We start from the raw sequence: 21,259 nt of genomic DNA on the forward strand, positions 1-21,259 counted from the left end.
TCTTCTACTACTTCTGTTTAAATAGATATCTATTGATAGATATCTTAGATATCTAATCTAGGTCCTTCTGAAGTGAAAACAGGGGCCCAGAGAAGCTAAATAATTTGGCCAAGGTCACATATCAATATTAGGTGATCACTTCTTGGTACTCCCGGCTGCGAGGAGTTAGAACTCAAGTTACACCAAACATTACTGAAAGTGTGGTCCACGAACCAGCAGCAACAGCACCACCAAGTGGCAAGTTACTAGAAACACATGTCCTTGGGCCCCATCTTCAGTCTACTGGATCACAATCTGCATTTTATTTTAGCAAGATCCCCAGATGACTTGTAGTACACTGAAGTTTAAAAAGCACTGCATTATTACACAGTGGTTCTCAAAGTTTAGCATACGTTAGAATCATCTGGAAGCTTGTTAAAAAAACAGACTGCTGGGCCGTACTCCCAGACTTTCTGATTCAATAATGTCTGGGATGAGGCCCTACAATTTGCATTTCTAACTAGCTGCCAAGTGATGCTGATGCTGGTGGTGCTGGAATCATATTTTGAGAACCAATGTCGAAGTGGTATAACTTCAAAGCAGAACAGAACCTTTATAATAATGGCTGCTCAATTAGAGACCAATAGGTTTCTAAATATAGGAAAGTTAGGCAGCCTAGAACCACATTTTCTCCTTCATTTCTGATAAAAATTTTAAAAATACAGAGAATATCTGAGGTCCATGTTCATAAAAATCAATAAGAGCTTACAGAGAGATGATGGAGAACCTACTGTATATAAGGATAAAGCCAAGATGACAGAATGAGAAACAAACTTAAGTCCACCTATGGTCTTTCCTAATACACAGCTACTGCTCCTCACTCACCCTACCATATCAAGATTGAGCTGATGTGCATCATCCAGCTATACTTATAAATAAATAACACCACTTAGTTTCTCCCAGGGTGGTAATTTGTGCCTCCTGGGATACTTGTTTATCTTTTTCTCTTCTATTACAGCAGAACACTATACCAAAAATAAGACCACTAAACCAAAAATAAGGTACACAATATTCTCTCTCGTTCTCATAGCCATTATAACATGGTTCACATTCCTTTAATCTCTGAAAAATGAAGTCACAACTTTCAAAACCCTGATACAGCTAAAAAGGTCTAAACAACCACGGTCTTCTCAACAAAAAAGGTCTTCTCAACCATGGCTGAATTTTATAAGCAAGAAGAAGCTTTAGAGGAATAAATAATAATGCCCAGTCCCACTCCAGGAAAATTAAATCAGAGTAACTTGGGAGAGAAGCATATTTTTTAAAACTTCATAGGTAATATTTCCAAGGTGCTGATATAGTTGACAGTCTCTGGTTAAAAAAGAAAAAGAAAAAAGAATCACCCAGTGAAAGAAGAATGTAGAATCAATACTGGGAAGAAAAGCCAGGTTCTGAAAAATTTCTGCCACCACAAAGGCTGTCTTTTTAAAAAAGTATTAATCAATACTTCAGACATTAACTCAAAGTTGAGAACTATGCCTTAAGGAAAATCCTGAAACAAGCCTAATTTTTATACCATAAATGATCTGAGAGTGAAGAACTAGAAAGACACTACCTTTAGAAATCATGACATCTGGAATTCGATCATTCCCCTCTGCCATCACAAACTGTCCCCAACTAGAATTAATTTAAATGATTTTGTACCCCATGAGGTTTAAAAGGAGTGCCAAGTAGTGATCACTTGGTGCTAAAAATCACTTCTGATAAAAAATTTAATTTTTAATGAACATAACACATAAAAATTCTAATTTAACAATTTTAGTATGATTGTGGCACGTCTTTCTGGAACAAGAATATCAAGGGCATTTTCTAGAATTACTTTCTTCCAATATCATCAACCTCCTTGTCCAAAGGGAAACAACTTTCCTGATTAAGGGGCCATCACACAAACTGACAATACCTATAAATTATTTGAGTATCTCCATGATTCTACATAATTTCACTTGACATTCACATGACGTTATCAATTCAAGAGTGTGAAAGATTTATTTAGAAGCAAAGATCAAATCATCTTAAATTCTGAAGGCTTCTATTTCAGACTTACTGTGTAACGATTATATTCGTAATACTTGAGTGCACATATTAAGAAATATATAAAATAATTCAAGAAGAATCAAACCTACCACAAGAGTGTCCAAAGAATCAATCAGTGTCAGGGAAAATCTAAGAAACAAGTATAGTAAGATATACATTAGAATTCTGAATATCTTATCCATGAATGTATAAGCAGACATATCTACATCCTACTGACTGGAAGCTTCCATTAACTAGTACTTCCATGCATCTACAGTACCGTGTAACTTGTAAAACACTGAAAGAACCTGAAAAGCCTTAACATCACATTTATGTTCAGCATTAACTACATATCTTTCAAAATGAACAGAAATATTCATTAGCTCTTTTAAAAGCAAATAAAAATACTAAAGCATCAACATCTTATAACACATCAATGACTTTATATACATTCTAAAAGTTACATCCATCTTAACTACTCAACTTTCCACTGATCTAAGAGGTAAACTGATTAATATTTTACAAAAGATAACAGAAAGGAATAAAGGAACTTAATGTAATACTTAAAGCAGTCTTTGAAATTTAACCAATCCCCAGATACACAACTGTACACTGTCTCTGAGATGTCTTAAGACTTGGGAACTCTTAGATGCCATGCCATCCCTTTGTTAATACTCACTTTCCCAAGGCATCATCAACATCACCCCGACTTGGCTCTTGGCCTCTAACTCGACCTCTGCAGGTCAAAGGCATGAGTTCATCAGCTGGGTACGCATGTTCCTGCAAGGAAAATCTCAGTGAGTCACTAAGGAAAACAAGAGAAAGCACCCATCATTTAGAGAACACAACTTTTCACAGGTTTTTTTTTTTTTAAGTAAAATAAAAGTTAATCAAAAATTCTACTATCCTTACAGTGTATGGAACCTTAAAAGAAAAAAAAAACTTTTTAGCTATAAATACAATACATGCTTGGAAAAAAAATACAGGAAAATATTTCTTTGAAAATCTGACAATCCATTTCCCCTCCACCCAATCTCACTCCCCAGAGATAATTACTGTTACAATTGCATTTATCCTTCCAGATTTATCCACACACACTGAAATACATGCACATATATCATTTAAAAATTTCATTTACAAATAGGTACTCATGCCATATGCATACACTGTCCTAAAATTTGTTTACTTAAATCACTATGGGGTTTTCCATGCTGGAATTTTACAGATGTATTTTATTCTTTTTAATAACTGCAAAGTGATAATTTAATATTAGTTAGTATTATTGAGTACTTATGTTCTAAGCACTGTTCTATATACTTTATCTATCACACAACCCTCTGAAACAGATTCAATTATTTCCATTTTATAGATGAGAAAACTGAGGCCCGGAAAAGTTAAGTAAGCCTATGCTATGCAACTAGTAAATGATGGATCCAGAATTCGAACCTGGCAACCTGACTCCAGAGCCTATACACTTACTTCATAGTACTTGCTCCTCATATTCTATTCCAAAGAATGAATATGCTAAAATTTATTTATTTATTCCTCTATTGATGAATGTGCAGGTTGAACTCAATTTTTCACTGTATAAAAAATGCTTCAATAAACAGCTATATGGCCATGTCTTTTGTACATATGCTTGTATTTCTACAGATTAAATCCCTAAAGCCAGACCCAATGGGTCGAAGGTATGGATATTTAATTTTTGATAGCTACTATCAAACTGAAGACACCGATTTACACTCCTACAATACTCTAACATAGGAGATGATCAATAGTTTACATTTTGCCAATAGCGTGGATAAAAAATGGTATCTCAAGTTTCATTATTAATGAGGATAAATATCTTTTTGTATTAGCCATTGCTATTTCTTTTTTTGAAATGTCTGTTTATACCCTTTGTTCATTTTCTATTGGTTGTCTTATTAGCCAAGAGACTCCTTATACACTGTTATACACAGTAAGCACTTTTCTCCTGTCTTTCATTTGGCTTTTAACTTTGTTTATGGTACTTTTTATTTTAAGCTTTATATATGTAGTTATATCTATTAGTCTCTTTCTTCATAGTTTCTAAATTTCAGGTATGGTTAAGAAGGCTATCTTGAGTCTCTGAAAACAGTACTCTATTTATAATTTTATTTTTATTATGTCTAGATATTTACTCCACCTGGAATCTAATCTTGTTTATGATGTGAAATAGGGATGTAACTGTATTTGTTCCCCCAAATAGCCAATTTCTTACAAACCACCTTTTAAAATATTCATCCTTTCCCTAATTGCTTGAAATACAGCTTTATTAGTTCAAAAGTGTCTACACAAACATACAGTTGTATAGCCTCTACTTTGTTCCACAAACCTACTTCCTGCTTCAAAACCATTATCTTAATCATTCTATCTTTGCAACATGCCTTGCTACTTGGTTAAGCAGTTCACTCCCCTCAATTATTTTCTTCTAAATTTTCTTAATGACTTTTTCAAGTTTACTCTTCTGGATAACTTTAAAATTTCCTTAAAATTCCATTGAGAGTTTAATTGGAAGAGCTTAATTGGGGAGAATTGATATCTTTACCAATGAAATCTTCCAATCTAGGAATACTACATCAATGTATTAATTCAGATCTTCTTTTATGAATTCAGTTTCCTCATATAGGTCTCACATATTTCTTAATATTTCTTAATAGGTGCTTTTTTATTGAAATAGGTTGATGTACAAAATTATGTCAGTTTCAGGTGTACAACAGAGTGATTCAACTAATAGGCACTTTATAGTCTGGCATACTACTGAATAGATATTTTTAATGAATGATCATGACACAGTATTTCTAGTCCAGGTGATAATGAAGCACATGCAAGAATCCTTCCTCCTGTCTACTACACACAGTGAAATGTTGTATAAATTTTTTAAATTCTTTTTAATACATAGCTGAGCTTGAGAATGAGGAAAGAAATGTTCAAGTACTAAAACTGAATAGCTGAGTATAGAAGGTGAAGCTGCACTGACCACAACATGGGCATTAGGAATAAAAAGACAGGCCTTAGTGGGAAATATGTTAATGCCCAAAGGGTATGAGATTTGATGCTGTTGGCCCTGCATGCATGGCCATAAGCCAGTGAAGTAGGTTCTTTAAGTTGGGTAGTTGCTTCAATGAAACTGGACTAGAATATCTCCACCTACTGGTTGAGGGTCTTAACAGAAAAGGAGGGAAATAAGAAAACCCTGCTGAAGTTTGTATTTTCTTCACCAGGGGAGTGTCCCTAAAAGATTCTTCTAAAATTAATAAAATGTGACTATGAGAAACATTTAGAAGCTAGAATTACTGTGTTTACATATTTCAACTTTAGACAATATTTACTGACTACTTGACAAGAATAATAGGATTAATATACTCTTACCTTTCCCCAATTCAACTCAGGATTTTTATCAATTATATTATTATAGGCAGTTTTCACTTTGCATGTTTTCACTATACACTTAAAAATTGATATCCACAATTTACTTAAATAAACTCTCAAAAACATAGTTCAAATCTCAGGTACCACTGTATTATTAAGTAATTGCACAGAATGCAAACTTTGATGCTTGTTCTTCAACCCACAGATCACTATGTAAATAATCAGTGATCAATCACACAACTCCTTTCAAAGTGGAATTAGTGACTGATCACTGTGTATCTATTGTTTAGTTCACAGACAGCAAGCATGAAGTTATGTGCCTCCTTGTCACCTAGTGATAATCCTACATGACAGTTTGACAATTTATAAAAATAATCAAAAGAGGAAATTAACCAACGAGGATGAAAGTTCACAAAGAAATGAAAAGTGATAACACTGTAAGTGAAATTCAAATTGAACATAAAAGGGGTTACAGAAGAAACAGCTGACCATGGAATGTTGATACTGCTGCCATTCAAACAGTATCTAGATATGGAGCCAGAGGAATTTAGTGAAGGCCAAATTATCCACATAGATGAAAAAACTGGTTGTGACATAAAAGGATAAGGACATTGCAGAGGAAATATTGCCTGCAGAAAACTCCCCATTAAAGGAATTCCCAGAGATATTTCATGACACAGAGGGCAAAGGCTAAAATTTTTGAAGCTGATCCAAATATTGAAATTTTTATACCTTCTATACAAGGTATAGCAGAGATGTATGGCCCATATCTTGAGTTATACAATGAGAAGAAGGCAAGCAAGGCAAGCACTGTTCTAACTTAGTGAAGTTTTTGCAAAGAAATAACATTTTCAATTTCAAAGTCTCTAATATTTTGAATTATGGTATACTAAATAATAGTTTCAGCTATTTAAAAAATTTCTCTGTACATTTATATTTATCAGAAAGAAAATTTTTAATGTTTGACAAAGATTTTAAAAGGTTTATAACATTTGTATTCTGGTCTGGAACTATAATTCCCACAGTTGCTAGTGTTAGAATTCTACTTAAATGGAGTCAACACACACCATTTTTCTTTGGCTTCTCCATTCTTGAGTTTTTATTTTGATTCATCTCTTGGTTGACTGAACTTTGTTCTCATGTAAGTTATTTTTGTTTAGTTATTTTTAAATAGTGTCATCGGTACTGTTATTTTTCTGGTACTTCTGGGTTAGGCTGGCTCTTGCCTTATACTTGAAGAACAATCTGAATGGTTATAAAATGCCTGCAACATATGTTCTTTCCTTCAGAAATCTGAAAATACTATTCCACACCCTTCTTGTTCATTAAGTATCACCTTGGCAAAGTTTCTAAGACTAGTCTGATCTTTTGTACCTTGAAGATGACTTGTTCCTCCTATACCTGTATGTCCACATGATTCTTAATTCTTAAAATTCAGCAAAAATATTCCTGATTCCCAATGTCCAACTCTATCCTACTGCCTCTCACTAAACTCGATTATCTAGATTCCAAACTCACAGCACATTAGCAGCAGAAAAACAGAACAGAGGTCAGGAACACTAAACACATGGTGAACACAAAGGGAAAGATCAAAAATAATTTTTTTAAATTAAAGGGCTTCCCTGGTGGTGCAGTGGTTAAGAATCCGCCTGCCGATGCGGGGGACACGGGTTCGAGCCCTGGTCCGGGAAGATCCCACATGCCACGGAGCACCTAGGCCCATGTGCCACAACTGCTGAGCCTGCGCTCTAGAGCCCACGTGCCCAGAGCCCGTGCTCTGCAACAAGTGAAGCCACCACAATGAGAAGCCCGCACATCACAACGAGGAATAGCCCCCACTCGCCGCGACTAGAGAAAACCTGTGCGCAGCAACAAAGACCCAATGCAGCCAAAAATAAATTAATTAAAAAATTTTTTAAATTAAAGTAGACTAAATACAAAAAGCACCGCAGACTGCAATCCTTCAGGTATTTTAAAAAGTTTTGTGCTCTACAATGATTTATTTCCTAAGGAAAGGATTCCAGGCAACAAATGTTTTGATATAATTAGAATCCACATGCAGCTACTAAATTCTGAATTCAATATTTCATAATATTAATACTATATATTTTTAGTATAAATTCCTAATTACTTTTACATGTGTCTTTTAGATGTCAAGTTCCTAACTACTTTTTCAGTTAATTCCAATAGAACCGTGAGTTATCAGAATGCACAATGTTTTTATTGCTTTATAGTTTTGTTTTTGTTTTTACATCTTTATTGGAGTATAATTGCTTTACAATGGTGTGTTAGTTTCTGCTTTATAACAAAGTGAATCAGTTATACATATACATATGTTCCCATATCTCCTCCCTCTTGTGTCTCCCTCCCACCCTCCCTATCCCACCTGCTTTATAGTTTTATATCTAACACATATAAACAACACTTAGAAGTAACTCAAGATAAGTAATATTTTTTGAAACTTGCTGATATATTTTGCAAGGTACTTTGTAAGAGATCATTTAAATGTTAATCTAATTGTAAAGAGCTCTTGACTTTTTAAACCGCTGCTTGTAAAGCTTAATACTACTATTTTTAGGGTTTTGCAAAACACTCACAAACATACACAAACACCTTTGTCTGAAATAAACTCAAACCCGAAGCTCATCCAGGTAAGAAAAATATTAATAGCAACTGCAAACCGGAATAATCAAATAAGGGAGTTTTGAACCAGGTGTAAAAATACTTTATGTTCCCCGTTTCAACATTAACGATAGCAACAAAACCACAGCCTTTTCTTTGGGTTAACCACAAAGCTAACTACAGTTGGTTTGCATAAATTCAGAGAAATGCATACATGGCACATAAACAGCTGTATTACACTTCAAACATCCTGGCTATTTGAGGTTACAGTAATGCCTTCTCTTCACAATGTATTGCCAAGACAAAGGATAAGAAATTCATACTGCTATGACTCAGAGCCAGAAAAAAAAACCTTTCAAAATTATCACTCAAAATAAAACTCAGGTGATAAAAGAGTCCTATATCAATTAAGTAGAACAGGTGCCTAGCTAAAAGTAAGAGCAAAAACATAAAATAAAACAAAACATAGTAGACTCTCCACATCAGATTCTAAATTTACTGCCACTTTGATATAACTCTGCTTCAAAACACTCAAATCAAAGTGGCATCCAAAACTGACTTTTTAGTAAAACCAATTCCAAAAACTAGGCAAAGGGAAGAGACTTTATTCTACTAATAAGACAAAAGTATTATTTATAATAGTGAGTTATTGAAGATATCAAATCTATTTAATTTCCCATAAAGTTACATACATTTCAAATGGTTTATTCCAGATCCTTATTGTTAAACACCTCCCTCCTTGAGGCAGGTAAGGTATTCCTTCCTAAAATAAAAACTAAATGATACTTAATAAAAGATAGATGTATCATATATTGATAGCATATGCTAATTACTGACTGAACTTGCATAATTTCTCAGTTCTCTTTCCACTCCAAGGCAAATTTTCCTTTTTCCTTTTGTTCACTATTTATACTCACTTATTAAACCATTTTTCAGGTGTTAAGGATTCCATTTATCTAAACTATTAAATTATTAACACTTCTACATTGAACATATGATCCTTGGAGGTAACATATTTTCTGGAATGTTTCTCAGCGCTGAGGAGAAATAAGTAACAAAACTGCAGTTGTCTCATAAAATTTTAAATTAATCACAACAGAGTGTTAGCATGCTTTAAAAGTTTCTAATCAAAATACGATGAGAACAAAAGTTTCCAAATTCTTCAATATATGTTAATCAATTTGGTTTTGATCAATGATAAAGTTAGTTGAACTTATGAAATAATATTATATGAAATAAATGATAATAAATAATGTTATAATGAAATAAAGTCCTGCTACCAACAGATTGTTTTAGGAAGATTGTTATCAATAATGCAGAAAAAGCATTTGACATAATTCAGTAAATACCCTGTGATGATGAAAATTCTCAGCAAACTAGAAATAGAAAGGAACTTAATATAGAGCATCTATGAAAAACCTACAGCCAATATCATACTTAACAGTGAAAGGCTAACTGCTTTCTCCATAAGATTAGGAATGAGACAAGGATCTCACCACTTCTTTTCAACATAATACTGTAAGTCCTAGCCACTGCTATAATAAGAAATAAAAGGCACATAGTTTGGAGGAAGGAAGAACGAAAAGTCTTTGTTTGCAGATGACATGATTGACCATGTGGGAAATCCTAAGGAATCTACCAAAAAAGCTACTAGAAATAAGTGAATTTAGCAAGGATCTAAGGTTATCAGAAAAAAGTTGTATTTCTGTATAACATGGACAATTGGAAATTAAAATTTGAAAAACTACCATTTACAATTGCATAAAAAATGTGAAATAATTATGAATAAATTTAACAAAAGATGTGCAAGACCTGTACACTGGAAAGTACAAACCACTGCTAACATTAAGAACTAAATAAATGGACAGAGACATCATGTTCATAGATTGAAAGACTTGATACTGTTAAGAAGTCAATCTCTCCAAATTGATCTATAGATTTCAACATAATCCCAATCAATAGCTCAATAGGCTTTTTTTTGTAGAAACTGACAACATGATTCTAAAATTTACATGGAAATGCAAAGAACCTAAAATATTCAAAACAATTTTGAAAAAGAACAAAGCTGAAAGACTTACATTGCCTGATTTCAGGACTTAATATCACGTAACTCAAGACAGGGTGATACTGACGTACAAACAGATATTTACCAGTGGAAAAAAATACAGTCTACAAACAGATCCATGCAGATACAGCTAATTGATTTTACAAAGGTGCCAAAGTAATTCAGTGGGGCAAGGAAATACTTTTTTCAACAAATAGTGCTGGAATAATTGGATATCCACATAGAAAAAATATATATATAAAGAAACCTTTACCTCACATCATATATACAAACATTAACTCAAAATGGGTAATAGATCTCATTGAAAAAGCTAAAATTATAAAACAGCTAGAAGAAAACAAGAAAATCTTTGTGACCCTGGGCTAGGCAAATATTCTTTTAGGTAGGCTATAAAAGAGATGAATCATAAAAGAAAAAGGATAAATTGGACTTGGTCACAATTTAAAACATTTGCACTTCAAAAGACATTAAGAAATTAAAAGGCAAAGTACAGACGGGGAGAAAATACCTGCAAAACACATATGTGATAAAGGACTGATATCCAGAAAATATATATCTCTTATGACTCAGTTATAACAGGACAAATGACCTGATTTTAAAATGGCAAGAGATCTGAACAGATGTTTCACCAAAAAAAGATTTACTAAGCACATGGAAAGATTTTCAACATCATTAGTCATCAGAAAAAAATCAAATTAAAATCACAACAAAATACCACTACACACCCACTAGAATGGCTAAAATTAAAAAGACTGAAAATACATAGTGTTGGAGAAGGTGTGGAGCAACTAAAATTCTTATAATTGCTTGTGTGGAATGCAAAATGTTACAGTCACTTTAGAAAAGTTTGGCAGTTTCTTATAAAAAGTTAAACTTAACCTTCCCATATGACCTAGCAATCCCATTCCTAAGTATGAAAATGTATGTCCACATAAAAATTTGCATTCACAGATTCACAGCAGTCTTTTAGTAATAGCCAAAGACCAGAAACAAGCTAAATATTTATCAACTGGTGAATGAATAAATAAACTGTGTTCTATCAAATCAACGAATACTACTGAGCAATAAATAGGAACTACAATATCTCCAACAACATGGACAAATCTCAAAAACAGCACGCTACAGGAAAGAATGTGAACCAAAACACTACATGCGTATTTTAAGGTGCCATTGATATGAAATCCTAGAAAAGGGAAAACTAGTGACAAAGAGCCAATCACAATGGTTGCTAGAGGTCAGAGGTGGAGAAAAGGAACTGACTGCATAGGAGCATGAGGAAGCTTTTTGGGGTGATGGAAATGTTCTAGATCATAAATGTGGTGGTGGTTAAACAACTATATACAACTGTCTGACTCAGAACCATGCATTTGAAATTGGAAATCTTTTTCTCTATAAATTCTACCTAAATAAATAGAAAGACCTGGTTCTATTAAAATCCTACATGGAATATCAGAGTGTGATTTAAAAAAACAAAAACTATGAGAGGATACTAGAGAATTTCTTAAGTCATTTTGGCAGATTTTTAGGATGTTCTATAAGTAGAGGCCAAGGAACAATGGTTAATAAAAGGTAGTCCTACAATCGTCTATGCAAAAAAATGTACATACATTTATATCTTCCCTCCTCCCAACTATTAATATCACTTCGAAACTACTTTATTTACAGAAGTACTCTTTTTGATGAAGAAACTATCAAAAAGAAACATTAGGTACACAGTTTCAAAAAGGAAATATGAAAAAGTTCTAGAGATGGATGGTGATATTTACACAACAATGTGAATGTAATTAATGCCATAGGACTGTACACTTAAAAAGGGTTAAAATGGTAAATTTTATGTATATTTTACCACAATAAAAAATGTTTTTAAAAAATTAGAAAAAAAATAATTCTAAGAAAACTTACATAAATCTAGAAATCCACAAGAAAGTTACATTTTAAAACAGTTCCTTTTATTTAAATGATAAAGACTGATCTCTTTCTCTGAACTGTGCACTCACAAAATCAAGCTTAAAAGTGGTTATTGGTATGATGCTACTAGTTAAAGGAAACTCTGCTTACCAACGATTTTAGAGTTATTTATAATGTTTAGGGCTCTACCAAAGTAGCTTCTGCTTATAACAGTGAATAACTGAGTTATCTACAGTAGACAGGAAAAACATTACAAGACAAAGATCAGATCAGAGAGCTCAGATCCAAAATGGTTATTTGGTAGCCTAAATACACGTATTTTGTCATCTAAATTAATCTGCAAACAGACCTCAGCACAAATACTAAAAACATGCTAATAGAAGCCCTAAAGTAGCTGTGGTCTAAAGGTAAATAAGGTCACTCAAGAACTGCCAAAACAAACATCTAATTTCATGCTATTTCGGGAAAAGAGAAAGCCATCTGTGCAATTCATTGTGGATAAACTGCAGTCTAATTGGGGCTAGAGATCTGTCAAGTACAGTTGTTACGACTGTCAGTACTTATGCTATTAATTGATAAAATCAGAAAATTCCTGGATGTAACACCAAGAGATGGTAGAGATGCAGTAATCTACCTAAGGCTGGCAGGGCATTGTTATCGAAAAACAGCATTAATAGAACCTGGGGAGTCATTAAAAAAATAATAAAAGCTCAAAGGCTGCACGCCTAGAACAAGGAAAGAATGAGTGTGTTTGAAGAAAGTTCTATGCACAATCTGGGGAATGAGTTCTGAGTTAAAGCCTCGACAAATTTTAGGAGGGCAATTTCAATCTCAGGTAGAGAATGAATTACTAGTAGCAGTGATGGTAGCAGCAGCAGTTGGTAGCAGTAAACTCTTACACAGTGCTTCCTATTTGCTGGACACAAGTTCTAAGCACTTTAATTGTATTAACTTGTTTAATCCTTACAACAACATTGTGAGGCAGGTGAACCATTTTAGAGAGATGAAGAAATAGGTTCAGGGAGATCTGGTAACTTTCCCATTGTAACCCAGCTGGTAGGTGGCAGAGCCACCTCAGGGTGTCCTGCTTCATTTCCAGAGTTCTTGCTCTTAATCATATTATTTTGCTTGTCTTTGGAAAATAACAGTGTTTTCCCGGGAACCAAGAAAGTTAAAAGGAATTGCTGTAATTGTATACTAGACTGGAGAGAAATATTTTTAAAAACTAGTAAGAAATGAAAAGTTTTCAACATTTATTAAATGCTTACCATGTGCCAGGCATTTTACATTTTAGCATAGGAGGCAACTGACTACACCAAAGTAAACAGAGTTATAGATCCCCAAATTTACCATTAACTTGTATTTTTAATAAAATTTACGAAATGATTTCTTTGATTTTAAAAGGCAAAGATATATCACAATAATCAAATGCAAAAAAAAAATCTGATTACACCTTCACAAGAATTCAATTCAGTTCTTTCAAAACCAAAAAACCAAAACATAAAACATTTATGTACCAGGCATGATGCTAGCTAGGCACAGGCACAGAAGATGAATTTATTAAAAATTAAAGAAAATGGTCTCTTGTTCTCAAAAATCCTAGAGTCTACAATAATCCTTTGTACTTATCCCCATTTTACATAGGAAGACACTGCTCAGGGGGATTAAATGATCTGTTTAGGGTCCAAGCTAAATAGCTGAGATAGGATTTGAACTCAAACCCGTCTCACTATAAAACCTATACAGCAAGCTAACAGTGTTTCTGAGTATAGGAACTAGAAAAAATTTTCAGCTGACTTCATATAACAAGTACAGGGCACCTGGTCTCTGTTTAATATTTTAGAACTGTTTCATGTTAGTTGAGAACTTGAAAAGGGGAAGTGTGAATTCTAGACTAAATCTTGGGTTACAAACCTCACATAAATTGAACATAGCACAAGTACATTGCAAGAGTCACTCATGTTGTAAAACAGTTGAATATTTAAAAATACATATTGCAGTATACTGCAGGTGGGTGTGACTCCACTGGAAAAATGGAGAGGGGTGTTAATTCCAGGAGTTTCCAGTCTTTGGAATTGAAATCCCTCTCTTTTAGATCTTGTAGGCAGGTGGGTATAATAGAAAGTTACCCAGTTAGGGTCCAATAAATAGGAATTGGACCAGGAAGTCCTCTGAGGGCTGCCCTTGGTACCTGCTCTGTCAGAAACCCATTTCTATAGTAGGAAAAAATGTACTGATATAACTTTCAGCTGTTTACCTATTAAGGAACAAGATGTTAAAGATACCGTGCTTTACAAAGAGAGGATCCTATTCAGAGTGAGATGTATTGAATTAATCCAGCTGTACACCACTGCATTCAACTTTGGAACGAAAAGTACGCATTTATGACATGGCTTAGGTTTGAGGGTGTACCCTGGACCCACTTGGCCGCCTTAAAACTACTAGCTTAGATTTGTTAAATTATGCTTTGCCCAAACTGAATTAACCAGGGATAAATGATTTTGAAAGAAATGTTAAGGGAATGGCTGAGTCTTGAGAAATGAATTCAAAACTGTGTTTTCAACATGGTTAAAAATACCTGAAACTTCACCTCCATCATGTCCTAAAAACATTTAAGAACTCAGTATGTGCTCTTAAAAACTGTACAGTATAAAAGGGAATAAGAATTATCAAATATAAGACATGTTTAAAAAATACAAAAATGCATAAAAGCATATGTACTTTATGTACTTACATGTTCATAAAGATAATGTCAATATATAAAGATTTTTGGGTAATAGAAAAATAGACTCAGAATCAGTTGAAAAATTCTTAAAGCAGAATCAATTAAAGTTAGTGCTCTGCCAAACTTTTCCCAACTACATTTTATAGGCTTTAATCATAAAAGAAGATCTGCTGACATAATAAGGCATAAGAAGTAATTCTCAGAATAATTTGATTAAACTCTTCAAAATTACACAAATTTACATGTAAAATTATGTTTTGAATTCTAAAATTTACTGGCTAGTTATCTTTTAAAAATTATTATCACTATGTTTTTGCAGTTTAAGATCATTTTATTGAGTGGCAAGAGGTGGCCAGGGCGGGGGAGCAGCTACAGATGTCCTTCCCCACCTCCTACCCCTGTACTAGAGGGGGATTAAATTTTTAATTGTGGTTCGAAACATGTAACAGAAAATTTACCATCTTTAAGTGTAAGTTTAACAGCATTAAGTATATTCACCATGGCGCAACAGGTCTCCAGAACTTTTTCATCTTGTAAAACTGAACTTGCTACTTCATCTCAAGTGAGCACTAAGACATTTTAAAACAATATGGATCAGCATATCTAGAAAGCAAAATATATTCAAATCAAGGCATACTATGAGGATATAATTTGGACAGAAACTAGGTGACAGTTTGACTCTCTTAAGCAATTGTTTTTTTCAGAGTGAATAAAGTAATTTTGTAAATAGTTTTTTTTTTTAATTAAGAGAATCAATTTCCTTAGGGCCAGAGATAACATCTTACTCATGTTTACATCCACCTTAACTATATATTTAATAAACACTGTTGATAGCATCAAAGGAAACTATTTAGATACAAAGTTTCATAATCTAATTCAATTTATTCTTACCTATTCAATAAATTGGTTCTCTAAGAACCACTATCAGGAATACTCTGTTAGCCTATGTTTGTACTATTTTTTTAAAACTTCCTTTAAAAAAATTAATAACAATTTTTTAAAGGAAATAAAACATATTAATTCAGGTTTTAAAATTCCCAGTTGACTGTGCTCACATAATAATCAGCTCTCATAAATGGTATATAAAGATAAGCTTTCTACTTACCATGTAGTTACCATAAGCATGATCAAACATTTCCAGTACTTGATTCCTAATTTTAAAAGAGCAGAAATGGGAAAAAGTTAAGTATATTCTATTTATTGTCTTTCAAAAAGTTAATGCTCCTTCATAAACATATACCAATAAAAAACAAAAGAAAAATTTAGTTAGGAAGGAACACAAACAGGGTCAGGAAATACACCCATGTTAGTAGACAAGCTTTCACGAATCACGCAGAGATGAGCCAAACTTTTCCTATTCTAGCAATTTATGTAAAAGTCATTTTATAATATTTCCTAAGAAAACTGCTGAATGATACATGCCATGCAGAGAGAAGAAAATCTGATGATGAAAAACAATTACCTCTTAACAAAATTATTTAACATAAATGTCTTGAAAGGGGAAAATATTGAAGAGACCCAAAAGAAATAACTGTTACCATGTATTGCTTATACTATACATTCTACCAAAAGAAAGGGGTTGGTGTGTGTATTGCTATGAAATAACGATACTCTATGAAGCCTCTGCCTTTCCCCTTAAATGAATAAGATCACTAATGCCTAGTTTAACACATTTCTGTTAATGTTTGTCATATTTCCAAAAGATACATTTTATGATGTACCTTTGGCTCCTTTAAAAAACTTTGTCAAAAGTCAAATAAACAATATTCACCCCTGATATGAGAAAACTAATTCTCGAAAAGAGATCTGTGTATTTTGGCTAACTCTGTTTCTCAAAATCCCCAAAATGACTGTGTAAAATGGAAATTTCTGATCCCCACGCCAGATTTACTAAGTCAAAATCCACAAGATTGGGACCAAGGAATCAGTCTTTCAATTAAACACTCTCAAATTGGGGGAGTGAAGGTTATAGGAAAAACTGCAAAAAATGTTATGGCTAGGCAAGGCCAAGTCTCTCAATAATTAGCAGAAGAAAAATATTTTAATAATCTTTTATTAATTCTTACTATTATTCCCAAAGTTCCAATCACTAATGGCAAGAATTGAAGAGAATATTAAAGAAAATGGCTGGATATATTTTTACTTTACCTCCTGTTATATTGCAATTATCATTTTAAAAATTGTAATCATGGATGATGAAATACTGGTAATAATATAGCTAGCAGACAGAAAAGGACTAATTTCCAGATCCTGGCTATAATAACCAGCAGAATCAAGTACACTCAAACTTGTGAACTGAAGAAGCTAAGTCCTGACAACTTTTTACAAATAATAATCATTTAAAAACACCTAATCATTAACAAGGTGATAAGTCACTTTGCCAAAACACTAATTCTTTATATGTTTATATGTATGATAGAATATGGATCAAGTTATCTCAGAAAATTACAGAGTATCTCAAAAAATCCTTCTAGACGTTTTTTTATTATATTGCAGGGGATAAAGAGCTCTCAAATTAGCTAATAAACAAACCAAAAAAAGGAGCTCAATTTTCCCTTCAAGCACTGATATCAATAAATGGAATATGGAAATTCTCTTTTCCTTCCCCTGAAATAAATACAAAATTATTGTCAAGAAGTAAATTTCTGTAACTGGTAATAGTAGTGCCTAGACACGTGTATTACAGGTAACACAAGCTTTAACTTGGTAACCCAACTTTGCAAGCATTCAAGCTTCAAGACTATGAATAAATCACGACTGCAAACAAGGACACATTATTTTCCAATCCTTACATTTATGCAGCACATGATCACCAAATTTCACAACAAATACTTCAAAGTGGAGGTATTTAATATCCCGTTGAGCTCTCTCTCTTTCCTAATTACACATATAAGTCCTAACACTCATTTAAATACAGAATGGTAGAATAATTACTATATTATACAGAGATTTTTTTTCTATAAGGTTTTATATCTATTCAACAACTGGATAAAAATGTATTGGAAATTAGATCTATAAATCAGCTTTTTCTATAGTTACATTGCTTGCCAAAATGCTACCGAAATTGAACTGTTTTATACTTCATTTTTTAAGTAAAAACATTAACAACTTTTGTAACATTTAAAACACAAAAACAAAAAATGAATTCCAGGAAGTATAAGACTACATATAACCAGGTAAATAATTCCATAAACTATAAACTGCAAGCAACCGAGCAATTGCATACTATTCATGATAATTTCAGTCTTTATCATCAGTTTAGTTTGGGCGGGGGGTAGGGAAAGGGATAGGCATTTTCTGTTTTTTATCATAAATCATTATTTGGGTTTTCAAAAAAAATTGTACAGGTAAACCTAATAAATCATAGTTCCGTTTCCTGAAAATGCCTGGATGAGAAAGCAGTCAAGCAATGTGTATTTGTGGTTTGTAGCTATAGACTCTTATTCTACTCTTACCCTAGAGTAAGGCAATCTAAATTAACAAGCCTAAATAACTGTAACTTCACTTTCATAAATGATCTCAAAATTTGAGCTGAAATCTCAAGCCAATTTGGTTGGAGCTCTACAATTAAAATTTTATTTTGGTCAAAAATGAGTTATCCAATGACTTTTCTTCAAACAAAAATTTTTAACAAAAAAAGGAGAAAGGGGAGTTGTGATCAAATAAAAATACTTGCTGTCCTTAACAGACTTGAAGCTTCTCTCTCCAAGTCTTATGGAAGTGTAGCAGAGTGGAGTGAGCACAGGCTCTGAAGTCATACAGACCCGGGTTTGAATACTGGCTCCAACATTTACTTAGCTCTGTAACGTTGAACAAGTCAACCTTGAGTCTCAATTTCCTCATCTGCAAAATGGGAATCGCATCCACCTCATTAAGAAGTAGAGAGGATTACAGAGATAGTATATGTAAAGTGCCTGGCACAGAGTAGGGTTTTCAGTAAAACAGTTATCAGTGATACATTAAATTCACAAAGAGAAAATTTAAGACACTTATTAGAGTTTACTGGTAATTTTGTTTTGATAACTGACACTTTAAATTTTCCAACAAGTGTCTTTTATTGCTATTTTATTTAAAAACTAATACAAGACTCTTGCAAAAATTTAAACAACATGGAAGTCTGTACACATCGATAAAACAAAACCTGATGGTTTGACCTCACCTCCATTGTAACTCCGGGAGGTAGTCATCTTTCCATGTTTTTCTGAGCTTAAACAATTTCTTCTCCGTTTTTTTTAAAACATGGGATACTACAGATAGTATTCTACAGCTTACATCTTTTTGGCCTTGGGAGTATATTCTGGGTAGCCTTCCGATGACCGAACTCCTCCTTAATATCTGAATATTATTCCATAATATGGATGCTCCAAGGAACAGTTCTGTTCTTTCAAAATGCACATCCCTGTACACCTATTTCTACTTTAATAGTGCTTTTATTTCTGTAGGATAGATTCCCTGAGATGGGATTAATGAATCAAAGAATACATACAATTTAAATTTTAGAAGACGGTCAATAAATTACAGCAATTTACACTCCCACCAAGTTCCTTCTCACACCTCAACTATCCAGTCAGTACTCCATCCATGTATTGTGTTTTGTATTTACCAGCCTGATGGCAAAAAACCCAACTATTTCATTGTTTTAGTCTGCATCTCTCACATTTATGAGGTTGAGTAACTTCATGTTTATTGCCCATTTGCATTTCCTCTTGTGTGAATTAACTCTTCACGCCCTTTGCCCATTTTCTACTGGCTCTTGGCTTTTTCCTTATTCATTTGTGGGACCTGGTGTGTATTAGGAACACTTACTTTAAATTAAATGCTGTACATATAACGGAAGATTTTATGACTTTCAAGACTGATAAAACTACTTTGAGTAAAGTGAATAGGTATATTTAATTGAGGCTTTTGAATACTACCATCAAATACTGTTCTACTATGAAAATGCAGTGCAAAAAACCACTGCAAAGAAATAGTAAAATGTGTAAAGTTCAAGTTCCAATGAACGCCCCCTATTCCGTAACAGGTGTAAACATGATTTCCTTAACTGCTGTGAGATCAGCAACATTTCCCACCTGGGAGCTCACTTGTGCAAGAAATTTAACCACGTCTCTGATGAAAGGCAACCTCGGAACTCTCGCGCGCAGGGAAACGGTGTGTAGCCCCCTTCACGGGCCAGTGACATGGCAGCCGCGTTGACACACCGCGGCTGGCCTTAAGGAGCCTGCACGTGTCACAGACGGCCCGGGCGACACCCCGACAATCCCGCGAGGTAGCATCGCGGGCGGCGACCCCCACTTTCCCGGACCCTGTCCACCCCGCCAGGGTTCTCTCGAGGCAACAGCCGTCCCAATCGCGACAGGAGAGGCCACTGGGCGCCCGGGTCGCAATGACAGGCACCTCGCCCGTGGTCAGCCTCACGAGGAAACCCACCCCAGGCTTCCAAGCACCCTTACCCAAGCTTCTGTTTCTCCTCCCTACTCATGGGCGAGGCCCCCGCCGTCCACACGGACGTGGCCGACACCAGGCAGAGCGCGGCCGTCGCCGCCACCAGGCTCCATGGCGCTCGCTGGGGGACCGAGTACCCAAAGCCCCGGCCGCCGCCGGCTTCGCTCATGGCCCCGCGGTTCCGCGCACGCGCACGCGCAGCTGCTACGCCCGGCCGGTGGGACACATTGCCGGACGCCGGTGGCAAAGGAGCTGCGAGCCGTGTCGAGGCCGGGATGCGGAGGAACGCGAGCTGCCGCCGTCGCCGAGCTGCTTCCCGAAGCCACTGAGCCGGTCCCCAGCGCCAGCGCTGCCACCGCCCTCCGCTCTCAGCAGCCCAGAGCGCCTCCCCCAGCTTTCCGGTGTCGTAGTCTAGGAAACCACCTCCCCAAATGCTACTTCCGGGTAGGGCCCAAGACGCTGAGCCTCAAGGCCAATGGGGGCCGGATCGGAGAGGGGCTGGCCCGGGGCACAGGAGAGAGCATTGGCTGGGAGAAGTGAGACGTGGACAAAAGGCGGGACCGGGGAGGGACCTTTCGCCTCGGCCATCCTCCGACCCGTGAACTTGAGGCCTGAAAACTACCGCTCCCATCGCTCACTGCTTCCTCCACGGCTCTCTCGCAATCCGACTCCACCGGGCTAAATTTCCACTCTGGGTGGGCGCGCTGCACCCTGTGACGTGTGGTCCCCCGAGGGGCTCGGGCAGTTCCTGCGATCCCTCCTCCCCCGGCTCCCTGCAGCCAGCCGCCCTACTCCGTGGGCTGCCGAGTCCCGGAGAACCCGTCAGCTCTTTATCCCTCTTCCTACGTGTGCGTTTCGCTGAGGGCTGGCAGGATGAGGCTCAGACGGCCTCAGATCAGTGCTGCACGCCTTAGGGAAAAGTAGTCCTATTGGAGTAGTCTTCTACCTTCAGGGAGATTTCAATACTGTAACAGCAAAAATGAATTGAGCCTTTGACGGCAATGTGCTGAGAGTTTTACTTGCATTCTCTCATGCACTCTTCTCAACTC

The 21,259-nt window shown here is 35.4% G+C and overlaps 1 protein-coding gene across 1 annotated transcript in view; it reads right to left on the minus strand.

Annotated features, from left to right (window-relative positions):
- Window positions 1–20,584, minus strand: part of EDEM3 (ER degradation enhancing alpha-mannosidase like protein 3) — a gene marked incomplete at its 3' end in the record, with an annotated part of 53,693 nt that extends 33,109 nt beyond the window's left edge. The window contains exons 1-4 of the mRNA XM_024750871.1: window positions 20,219–20,584; window positions 15,871–15,916; window positions 2,732–2,832; window positions 2,163–2,202 (exon numbers count right to left, since the gene is read on the minus strand). Of these exons, the coding sequence (XP_024606639.1) occupies window positions 2,163–2,202; window positions 2,732–2,832; window positions 15,871–15,916; window positions 20,219–20,379 (348 nt within the window). The remainder of the gene's footprint in view (window positions 1–2,162; window positions 2,203–2,731; window positions 2,833–15,870; window positions 15,917–20,218) is intronic.
- Window positions 20,585–21,259: the final 675 nt, after the last annotated feature.

Source organism: Neophocaena asiaeorientalis, unplaced genomic scaffold (genome assembly GCF_003031525.2).
Source record: "Neophocaena asiaeorientalis asiaeorientalis breed wild unplaced genomic scaffold, Neophocaena_asiaeorientalis_V1.1 scaffold67, whole genome shotgun sequence".
In the NCBI taxonomy this organism is placed as follows: domain Eukaryota; kingdom Metazoa; phylum Chordata; class Mammalia; order Artiodactyla; family Phocoenidae; genus Neophocaena; species Neophocaena asiaeorientalis.